At 44.1% G+C, this 12096-nt stretch overlaps 1 protein-coding gene across 1 annotated transcript in view; it reads right to left on the bottom strand.

Moving 5' to 3' along the window:
• The window catches only part of RNF217 (ring finger protein 217), a 162671-nt gene extending 151704 nt beyond the window's left edge, over positions 1–10967 (bottom strand). The window contains exon 1 of the mRNA XM_007946587.2: positions 10104–10967. Within this exon, the coding sequence (XP_007944778.1) occupies positions 10104–10967 (864 nt within the window). The remainder of the gene's footprint in view (positions 1–10103) is intronic.
• Between the last annotated feature and the right edge of the window lie 1129 nt (positions 10968–12096).

The raw sequence follows: 12096 nt of genomic DNA, 5'->3' as shown, positions 1-12096 counted from the left end.
GAAAATAACAAATGCTGGCGAGGATGTGGAGAGATTGGGACTCTCATACACTACTGGTGAGACTGTCAAATGGTACAACCACTGTGGAAAGAGTTATGGCAATTCCTTAAAAAGATGGAATTAGAAATACCATTTGACCTAGCCATTCAATTACTAGGTATATATCCTAAGGAAGTGAGAGCCAGGACAAGAACAGACATATGCACACCCATGTTCATCGCACCACTATTTACAATAGCCAAAAGATGGAAACAACCTAGGAGTCCATCAACTGAAGAATGGATAACCAAGCTATGGTACATACACACAATGGAATACTATGCAACCCTAAAGAATAACACAGAATCTGCAAAACACTGCAGATTTGGATGCGAATGAACTTGGAGGACATTACGCTGAGTGAAATTAGTCAATCACAGAAGGACAAATATTGTCTGTTATTGTAAAAAGTCAAGGAAAGTTTTCTACATGAAAAGAAATTTTCTTTGTTGGTTACCAGGGGTGGGAGGGGAGGGGAGGGGAGGGAACACTGTTAGATAGGTAGAGACAAGTACTGATTTGGGTGAAGAGAAGGGCAATATACCAAACGTGAGTGATCAACAAGGTGGCATCGAGGAAGAGGAAGACATGGAGAGGTACATGGGAGGTACAGAAAACAAAGATGAACCCTTTTGCACACACAGCACTGTGTTGTCAGTGAAGGCAAACATGGATATATAGGTGAATAGATGGGTAGACAGGCTGAACTATTAGGTATGCCTATGCAGGGAGTGTGCCCCAGATCATGTACAGAGTTGGCAGACAATGTTTCTGCAAGTGTATTGCTATGTTCTATATATAGTCACTTCTTGGCCACAGTCAGATACACAGAGGGAGCAAGTAGTTGAACCTGTGGGCTTGGGACCATAGTTGCAGGGGACATCAAGCTCAATTGGCATAACATACTACACAGAACATTGTTCCATCTCCTACTTTGGCGAGTAGTGACTGGGATCTTAAAAGCTTGTAAGCAGCCATCTAGATGCAATGATGGGTCTGTCCTCATCCAGAGCAAAGAAGAAGGAAGAAAACCAAAGATTCATGAAAACAATTAGTCCAAGCAACTGGTATACCATGCGATCCTCAGACTAAATGACTATAAGACCACAAGAACTAGATGGTACCTGGCTATCACTGTCAACCACTCAGAGGGGGATCTATGTAGGAGATCCTAGACAGAGTGGGAGAACAACATAGAACAAAATTCAAAATCATTAAAAAAAAAGGGACCAGGTTTGCTGGTCTGCTAGAGCCTAATGGAACCACTGAGACTATGGCCCCTAACTGCCCTTCAGGTCTGGAGTTGAACTCACACCTGTGGCTTCCAGCCAAACAAAAGACAAGCCTATGACATGAACATTTACACTTGGCAGATACACTCCTTGGAGAGAACAATCATGGGAGAATAGAAGGGCTGTGTATGCACAGGCACATAGCTCAGGGGACAGGAGTGCATGGAGGGATGGACACAGGGAAGAGGTAACTATGGGGAGGAAGTGGGAGGGGAGCTGCTGCATTGTGGTAAATTGTAGTCAATGTCATGAGACAAAGCATATGTAAGCTGCTGTATGGAAAGTGAATTTGCTCTGTAAACTTTCACTCAAATCACAATTAAAATAATAATACTGTCTTTGTTTGACTTCAGGCAATCACTCTACCTTGGTTCTCTTCTCGCCTGATTGACACACTCTCTTTCAGACTCCTGGCTTCTCCACATGCCCCTGTACAGTGCCAGTTGCCATGGAGTTGATTATGACTCATGGTGACCTCATGTGTGTCACAGTAGATCTGCATTCCATAGGGTTTTCAATGGCTGATTTTTCAGAAGTGAATCACCAGGCCTTTCTTCTAAAGCACCTCCAGGTCGTTAGAAACTTCCAATCTTTGGGGAGCAGCCAAGCATGTTAAATGTTCACACCACCCAGGAGACTCCTTACTTCTAAACATCTGTATGCCAGACTCAATCCTCAATCTTCTTTATCTACTAACACCAGGTGTCCTCATCTAGTCTCATGGCTTTAAATATCATCTATATGCCACTCATGTTCAAATTTTTATCTTCTAGTTGAACCTCTTTTCTGACTTCAATTGTGCACTCAGTATTCCTTCATGAATTAGACATTCCTTCAGTTCTATCAATGGCTACTTGTAGGAGTTAACATTTCAAACTTAGCATGAACACCGGACTCTCCTTAAACCTACTCCTATGTCGGCATTCCTCACATTATTAAATGGCAACTCCATTTTTCTAATTGCTTAGGCCCAGAACTTGAGTTAGCTTTGACTCTTTTTCTCATCTCACATCCAATCACTAGCAAATTCTGTCAGCTCTCTCTTTGCAATATATTCAAAATTCAACTACTACAAACCATATTTGCCTCTATCCCTCTAGTCTGGACTATGCCATCTTTCCTTTAGATCATCTAACTGGCCTTTTTAGTTAAACTCTTGTCTTTATAGTATGTTCCCCACAGACACAAAGCACAATGGACCTCTGAACAACATGGGTTTGAACTACGCAGGTCCTCTTATAAGTAGATTTTTTTTTTTGAAGATATGGATCTTGGAGAAATTCAAGAGCTAATAGACACCACACCAGAGGGATTAACAGAAGACAACCTGATGGAGATAAGTGCTTCTGAACCAGTGGTAAGGAAGAAGATGTAGAAGAAGTAGTGCCATAAAATGGATATTGGACAATATGGTAGAAGGGTTCCAATTACTCAAGACAGCTTTTGACTTCTTTTATGACATGGATTCTTCTATGGCACAGGTGCTAAAACCAAAGCAAATGGTGGAAGAAGGATTGGCACCATATAGGAACCTTTTTAGAGAAATCAAATAGCAAAAAAGTCAGACAGAAATCAGGATGCATTTCCATAAAGTTAGACCAAGTGTGCCTGCTTCTCCTGCCTCCTCCTCAACCTCCTCCACCTCTTTCACTGCTACCACACAGGACAGCACACACCCCATCTCTCTTCTTCCTCCTCCTCAGCCGACTCAATGTGATGAGAAAGACTTTTATGATGATCCACTCCCATTAATGAATATTAAATAATCATCATACCACATAGCTAATAAACTCATCTGTTGTGTAAGTGTCTCTTTGTATGAAAATCTAATAACTGTACAACAAGCACTGTGTTAATCGACTATTTATGTTACCTCAGGTAAACAGAAGGTTCTTAACAGTGGTTAAGTTTCTGAGGTGTCAAAAATTATACATGGATTTTCATTATCCCTAACCCCCACATTGTTCAAAGGTCAACAGTAATCCTTTTTAAAGACTGTCATGTCTGGTTACTTCACTGCTCAAAGCCTTCTTAAAACTTCCCACTGTACCCAAAGAAAACAAAATTCCTTATAGCCTTGAAGCCCAATGCTACTGGCTTACCCCACTCCTCCTGCCCCATTCTGGTGATCTTTTTCTTACCAGGCCCCAATTCACTCGGAAGGATCTTCTGTCCCCTCCTGAACAGCCCAACCATGCTCCTGCCTCTGGGAAATTACATTTGCTTTTCTGACATACATCCTCATGGCTTGTTCCCCTACTGACACATGAAGGTATCTGCTCAAAAGTCACCCTGTAAAATAAACTCTCCCTGACAATTCCCTAAAACACTATAAATATATAAAAAACTCCTCCTCCCCCAGTACTATCACTCTTCCCTTGTTTCTCATTCTTCGTAGTCCTTATTGTCTCCTAATATATAAATTAAGGTTGTATTATCCATCCCTTCCCCAGCCTACTATATAAACTCCATGAAGCCACAGGCTTCATTGTTTTTGTTCATTGTAACCTCAATGCCTAGAATGTAACAATAAGAAAACCTAGAGTGTGATAAGTATTTAAGTGAACTAAAGTTACTAATAAAATGTGCATTAAAATGCTCACAACACAGTCAAACTCACTGCCACTGAGTCAATTCCAACTCATAGCAATTCCCATTGAGTTTCAAGGCTGTAAATCTTTATGGAAGCAAACTGCCTCATCTTATGCAGAGTGGCTGGTGAGTTCAAGCCAGCAACCTTTTAGTTAGCAGCCAAATGCCCTAACTACTACTCTACCAGAGTTCCTTTACATACAACATAGTAGATGCTCAATGAATATTTGTTCCTATTATTTGTGGAAACTTAAAAATTGAAATGTAATTAATTCAGAATGGATGGACAAATGATACCAATAAAGTTAAAAGAGAATGACATAAAATGGGAGTGATTTTCCCATAGATACTGAATTTCAATTTTAAGACAGAACTCGCTTTGTGAAGCTTCATCCAGTTATTTATAAAACTCATCTGACAAAAGTGAATTTCAACAAAATAAACAAATTTTTAAAAAATAAATTATGACTTCAAAGATTTGCCTTTACTGTCACAGATGACCCAAGATAAACTTAGCAAAATAATGTTTTCTTTTAAGCAAAACTAATAAATATTTTAAAGAAATATGATATTTACTATTAATAATCTATTTCCACGAATTTGAAAGAGCTCTTAGAAGTATGTGTATTAAGAAATAATTAATGTACTAACATATTCCTTTAAATTTAGCAGAATATAAAGAATTATAATGTGCTTCAGAAAAGGTTTACTGGTGTCAGAGGACTGGTTTAATGAAAAGCTCCCAGAAAGGAAGCAGAAGACAGAAGACAACTTAAAGAAAAGCAGATTTACACCACCTGATAAAGCTGGGACAAAATATCAATAATAAGTTGACCCTCTGAGCACATGAAATGCATTTATAGGGTGTCACTAGCACATTCATGTGCTTGGTATACAGGTGTCCAATGAATATTTGTTAAATGTACAAATGATATAAAGTAATTATAAGAAATTACCACCCATGTATCTGTCTACATTGTCCATCACGAACTCTTAACAAAAAGCTGGCTGCTCAAGTTTCCTTTCTCTCCTTCATATGTTTCTTATAACAGGAGAAAGGAAGAGCTTTAAATTTAAAAGCTGAGCTCTAAAGGTCTCAGCTGACACCTCAGGTAAGGAGTACTTGTAATGTGACTTGAGGTCTTCCGGGCAGTGGAGTACAATGCAGGGTTTCTCCCTCCGTGGAGCCTCATCTCCAGACAGCTGGAGGGGAAGGAATGAGAAAAAGCCATGCAGTGGCTGGACATGGTCCTGTTGGCCCCAGGCCTTAACACTCAAGGGGAGATTCCTTTGCAGAAACCAAATGCCAGTTAAAATCAGATTTCAGTTCTCTAAGAGGATGGGTCTAATAAAAATCAGAGAAAGCAGAAAAAATAGTGATTAAATGCCTAGGAGAAGAAGAAAAGAACAATAGAATTAAAAGAAATGAAGTAAAGACAGAAGAAGAAAATAAGGTGATGAGTTAATAAGGGGTAAAAGCACACGGTACCACACCTCCCGCCCAAAATACACAAATACCTAAAATCTCTGGTAGCGTAGTGCCTAAAGGCACTTGACTGCTAACCAGAAGGCTAGCGGTTCAAATCCACCAGCCACTCCTTGGAAGGAAGATGGGTCAATCTACTTCCGTAATGATACTGTCTCGGAAACCCAAGGAGGGGTCGCTATGAGTCGGGTCCAACTCGACGGCACATAACAACAACAACATGTGCACTACACAAAAGACTATGCTTTTACCTTCCTTAATTCTCACTTTTCAAGTTTGTAAAGTGACTTTAAAACAGATTTCAGTCTCACATTACACTCTACACTGAACAGGGCTACCAAAATCATACCTGACATAATCAACTCACTGCCATCGAGTGGACTCCGACTCATAGTGACCCCCATCGGGTTTCTGAGGCTGTAAATCTTTACAGAAGTAGATCGTCCCATCTTCCTTCCACAGAGTATCTGGTAGGTTTGAACCACTGACCTTCTGGTTAGCAGCTGAATATGCCTTATCAAATACACCACCAGACCTGACGTGATAGGTTTATGTAAATTCACCTATGAGAAAACAGCTGAACCCTATGGAACAGTTCTACTCTGCTTATGTGGGGTCTCCATGGGTCAGAATCAACACGATGGCTACTATCAATAACACTGAACAGAAAATTTTCTAAAAATATTCAGGTTGTCTTAAGGCTTAAAGGAGACAAAAAAAAAAAAAAATGTTATACCATTACCCATGAATGACTCAGAGGTTTATAAAAAGGATACAGAAGCTTTCACCTCTAGGTCAATGATTCTAGGATGACTACAGTAGGCATCATTTTAGGGTATTACCATCCTACCAGCTGTTTTGTTCACAATCTGTAGAAATGTGTTGCTTGTCTCTATTAATACCCTTTTGACAGGTGTACACATTCCAATTTATATGCATCTGCCAGTTTATAGCACTTTTAAGCAGAGTGGTGAAAGCCACAGCAGCTGCTAACTTACAGAACTCCTTACGGTGCCCAACTCTCTCCTTTAACTATAGTACTAAATGGTAATTCTTTATATTTATAACAGCTTTTCCTATCTAAAACTACAATCGTAGAGGAAAGGTATCTGTGGAGAACTTCTGAAATGACTGCAATATCATTCTGTGAAAAAAATAAGGCCACAGATCATCTTTCTTGCTAGGAAAATGCAATGAAGGCCAAACCAGATGAGAAGGTCCACACTTACGAGGCCTCAGTGACTCGTAGGAGACGGCAGACCTCACTGGGAATGTGCCTTAGCCACATTCACACATGTATCGTAGGCCACTGGGAAACATGCTTCTAAAATTTATATACCAAGGATTTATTTGCTTGGGCCATGGAAGCCAATGTAGCTTCTGGTGTCTGTCCTGGTACTCTGCACCTCTATGTTACGATAACACTTGCTATCATACCAAAGAATTATAATCTATCATTTCGACCATTTGCCAGGGCAATCAGAAAGTGAATGGTACCCACTGCAATGGAAAGTCATTTCACTAAGAAGAGTTATCCCAAACCACAGTCACATGGATTACTGAAAGGAGAAAAATTATGTTTGGAAAAATAAAACTATTTTTATTAAATCACAGTATGGAAGTATTAATTCACTGCCAAATCTACTGTATCTGTAATTAAATATAGATGACACCTACCCATCGACCTTTGCTGCACACTCAGTCCGTGGCACTAATAGAAGGAGACGTATCATCCAAAAATCCTGTCTTTTGAGTTCTTATCTTCTTTCACAGAACTGAGCATCTCTTTTGAGAAGAATTTTAATTTAACCAGGCAATATTCCAATTCAATGTATTTTTAAAGCTTGCGTAAAATGCTTAATAGGCACTCTGCTTCATTTTCTTAAATGACATTAAATAATACACCAAGTATCTGGCACAAATTCCAAACAAATAGTAAACAAGCAAACAAAGAAATAAACAACTCACTAATTCCTCTTTATTTCAAATATATAGTTTTATTTCAAAAACCAAACTCACTGCCATCGAGTTGATTCTGACTCATAGTGACCCCCATTGGGTTTCCGAGGCTGTAAATCTTTATGGAAGTAGATTACTCACTGCCGTCCAGTCGATTAGACTCACAGCAACCCCTCCTTGGGTTTCTGAGGCGGTATCTCTACGGAAGTGGATTGTCCAACCTTCCTTCCAAGGAGTGGCTGGTAGGTTTGAACCACCAGCCTTCTAATTAGCAGTCAAATGCCTTAGGCACTACACCACCAGAGCTCCCACTATGCTCCTAGAGCTCTGCAAGCTCTAGTTTACCTCCGTCAAACCTAAGAAACCTTGTAAGAAATAAAGCACCAACTATTCAATCTGGTTCAGTGCGGCAGCAAAACAACCATGCGGCTTGATTTTGTTTTGCTTTAGAACTGGTGGGTTATTATAGCACATACTCTACAATTATATTTCACTGGAGACACAGGCACAGAGAGGTTAAGTGACAAGGAACCACAGGCAAGCTGGAAAGGAGATGGCAAAGGGAGTGGGGTGGGCAAGGCTCGACTTAAAAATGGGTGGTCAGAGAAGTTCACAAGGGTGACATCTGAATACAGACCTGAAATGGGGTGGGAAAGAGGGCATCCAGGGGCATATTCCAGACCCAGGTAACAGTAAGTACAAAAGCCCCGAGGTAGAAGCATGCCCACATGCATGACTCACCTTTTTTTTGTTTATATATGTTTTATGTTTTTTTTGACAAGGAGCTCAGGTGGTATAGTACCTAAGGCATTTGACTGCTAACCAGAAGGTTGCTGGTTCAAACCCACCAGCCGCTCCACAGACGGACCAGGCAATCTACATCTGTAAAGATTTACAGCCTCAGAAACCCAAAGGAAGTCACTATGAGTCAGAATCAACTTGATGGCAGTGAGTTTGGTTTTATTTTTCTGTTGGTTTTATATGTTTCTTTAGCATAATAATATAGTAATAATAACAACATGTTGATGTCTCAAAGTAGCACCTATTTGCTATTATAAACCACTGTCTGCACCTCATATTTTTAATATAATAGGCTTTACAGGGGTTGGTTCATAACTACAGATTATTTGGATATTTGTGATCAGGGACTGCCTGTATAGTTACTGTGTTTACATCTCATTACAGGCTACCTTGTATTGTTTTCCGGTACACATCTGCTCTCCCAGTGGCTTCCTTAGAGTAGAGCCCATGTGTTGGTAATGCCTGAATCCCATCACAGGGCTTTGCACAAGGACGATACCAATAAATATTTGTTTGATGATGATGTCATAGAAACCACCACAATGAGCAGCAGACATTCCTCCTGTTTTAAGTAAGTATGTTTGTGAACAAAGCATGGAATAGACATCAGAGTCTCTCACAGGCGCTTGGATAATTTCAATCTTGGCTAAATTACTGTTTTGGTAACACTCCACTCTGTCCAAGAGTCTGTCTAAGATTCCCTCTGCATTTTCACTTGGGCACAGTACACACTTTCAGCCTAGACCTGGGTGTAGATTAGCCACAAAACACAGGGGCCCAGCACTGGGTATATCCCTGTCAGTTTCCTTCAATCAATCTTATTAAACACCTACTATGTGAAAGAGACTCAACCCGAATACATGGATGATAAAATAGCATCCAAACACTCTTAGCAAGACAGACAGACACTAAAGGAACAACTTCAGTCCACACAAAATATATAGAATTATTTTGAAAGAATGTAAGTGGTAGCCTGGGGGCTGGGGGACTGAGGTAAAGCTACACAGAAGCATTGGCACCTGAACAGACAGGATTTTGAAAGAGGAATAGGCCTCGCACAATCAGACACGGGATCAAAGGGCATTCTGGATTGTGCAAAACACTGGCAGAAACAATAACAGATTGAAAACTGCTAGAGGAATGCACTCACCATCAGGGAAGGCAGGTTGGTCTGCTGTACTCTTAAACTTTTCAAGGGGAGTTAAGAAATTTTCAAATAAGGGGCTGAGGAGGAAAGTTTCACCAGCCAACAGTGCTTGTTTTGTTAAACTTCTTAGGCTAGATTTACTTTGTTTTGCTCTTTCTGTTTTGTTTCCCTATTAAAGAAATAAAGTACTGTGCTGGCTTACAACTTTAGAGAAGAAAAGCACTGCAGCTTTACTATGGAAAAAGAAAACTGAAAAGTGGGCCATGGGCCAAAGAATAAAGCAATGGAAAAAAAAAAAAAAAAGAACTCTTTGCAGGAATAAATACATGGCACAAAATTCAAGCATCATGGATCTGAAATACAAATTTTCAACCCTCCACCAACTCAATAAATATTTATTATATGCCCACTATTTGGTAAGTCTCTGGGATACACCAGTGAGGCACTCTCATTGCCCTCCTTTACAGCAAGCTTTTGCCTGCAAATCTAGTAAAGGAAATAAGTAGAGGACAAATCATTGTACCCTGTTCCTTCTACGCCTGCCAACCAAAGCTTGAAGCTCTGAGAAATTATATTCCAGTTAAGTAAACCAGTGAGGACTAAATACACTTAAAAAATAATATTACAACAACCACATCTGAGATGTGAGACACTGATAGAGGTCCTCAGTAAGGCTGTCTCACCGCCTCTTCCTGTGGGCAGGGAGCTCCCAAGAGGGACTTCCTTGCCAGTGATTTGGAACGATGAATGGGGAACAGAAGGGACTATAGAAGGGGGGGACAATTACCTGGGAGCTCAGGTAGACTTTGAGGCACTCCTCGCACACGGCCTTCTTGCAGCAGGGCAAGGGCTTGATGGGCTTGTCTTCCAGGCACACCCGGCACATCAGCACCATGAGGGGCGCATAGGGATCCCCTACCCCGCCCAAGCCAGAGTAGGGTGGAGCTCCCAACAGGCTGGGCACGGAGAATGGCTCGGGTGCCAGGTAGAACTCCAGCTCGATACTGCCGCCGTCGGGGGAAAGGGGGTCGTTTGGAAGAGACAGCCTGGGGCTGGGGAAGGAGGAGAGGGCACTGGCAGGACTAGGCACCGATGGAGGAGCCCGAGGTGGCGACTCTGGTGGCGAGAGCTGCTCGGTGGTGAGGGACACAGGCAGGTCGTTCTCCACGCAGTACACAGAGCAGAAGACGTGTCTCTTGGCTGGCGATGGGCGCTGCTGGGCCAGCACGTCCAGGACCAGCCCGTCGGGGAGCTGGGCACGGGTCTTGGGCTCCCGATGCTCGCTGGGGGGCGCCTCATGCTGTCCATCCCCTCCGGGTCGGTCCTCAGCTTCCCCCTCCTCCTCCAGTTGCTGTTGCAAAGTCTGGGGGTTGAGGGGCCTGCTGAGTGCTAGTCCCACGGGCTGCCCTGGTGCTTGGCTCTTCCTCCCGCCTTGGGTCCCCTGGCTCCACGCGGGCTCTGGGGCGCTAGTATCCGTGCAGCCCGAGCTGCCTCCGCTAGGCTCCGCGGAGTCGGCGAGCGACCTGTGCGCCCCGGCGCTGTCCCCCCGTGGTCGTGGGGGCTCAAAGTGGCCTGCGGCGCCTCCTGCAGAGACCCTCACTTCCTGGGGCCCGCTGCCGCCGCCGCTCACCGTGCTCTGCTCCTCGCCCATTGCCGCCCGCGGCCCGCGCCACCGCTGCCCATCCAGCCGCCGGGACCCCCGCCGGGACCCACACCCGGCGCCGGCGGGCAGCGGGGACAGCGGCTTGGCTTCACTCGCGGCTCTGCTTCTGCTTCCGGGTCCCTCCTCCCGGGCTGGGACGCCCCGAACTCCCTCGCGGGAGCCCGTGCTCCGCGGCCGCGGCGGGCGCAAGGGGAGCCTGGCTCGGCCCGCTCCGCCTCCTTGTCCTCTGGTGCGGCCCGGCACCGCCTCAGGGGTGCGGAGGGCCGCTCTCTACCCGCGCGGGCGTGCCCGCCCCGCATGCAAGTCCCAGTGGTGCCGCGGCCCCCACGAACCCAGGGCAGGGACGGAGGGGGTCCCCGGGGAAGCGGCCGTCAGTCCCACGCCATCGCGGGCCCTGGCTGCTGGCAGCGCAGGAGGGCCGGCGGGAGGGCGGTGGTCAAAGGGTCGAGGGGCCTGTGGCGCCGCCGCGGCGCACACCAGGAGGGACAGCCAGAGCCAGCAAGCTTGGGCCAGGAGACCCAGAGGGGGGAAGAAGCCTGAACAGGCGACCTCCTTCCCCTCTTGTTTCACCTAGAGCCCTCCTCACTGCCCCTCACCCCACCCCTTTGGCGCACACCTCCCTACACGTACACACACACGCGCGCAGGCACTGGCGTACACACTCACATGCACATCCCGAACGGGTGTGATCTAAGCCCTGAGATGCGGGAATCACAGCATCACCTGTCAGACACCATGCAAAGTACTATTATTAAGTTGTTTGGACCTAATGATCAGAAATTCCTTTTGGCTTTAAAGGGCACGTGAAATAACCAAGACATACAGGTACCATACTATAAGAAAGTTTGGGAACCTCAGGTATAGGACAGAAACCACAACCACTAGAAATTTATACTTCAAATTAATAAAGCACACTTGAGCAGTACAGGATTAGCCTTGTCCAAGGAAAGATTTAACCCTTGCCCTTAGCTCCTGGGAACATAACCTCCAAGCCCTTGGAATGCCTTGCCTGATAAGAATGTCTTTGTTTAACTGGGGACCGTTGGGACACACCAGATAGTCTATGCTAACAATGTGATTTATAGTGTGGAACTTGGACCACTCAGACTCAGCTTGA

This window comes from Orycteropus afer, unplaced genomic scaffold (assembly GCF_000298275.1).
Source record: "Orycteropus afer afer isolate SDZICR_OR568_19922 unplaced genomic scaffold, OryAfe1.0 scaffold00167, whole genome shotgun sequence".
In the NCBI taxonomy this organism is placed as follows: domain Eukaryota; kingdom Metazoa; phylum Chordata; class Mammalia; order Tubulidentata; family Orycteropodidae; genus Orycteropus; species Orycteropus afer.
Note: the sequence above shows the minus strand (reverse complement) of the source record. Positions and strands in the feature narration are given on the sequence as shown.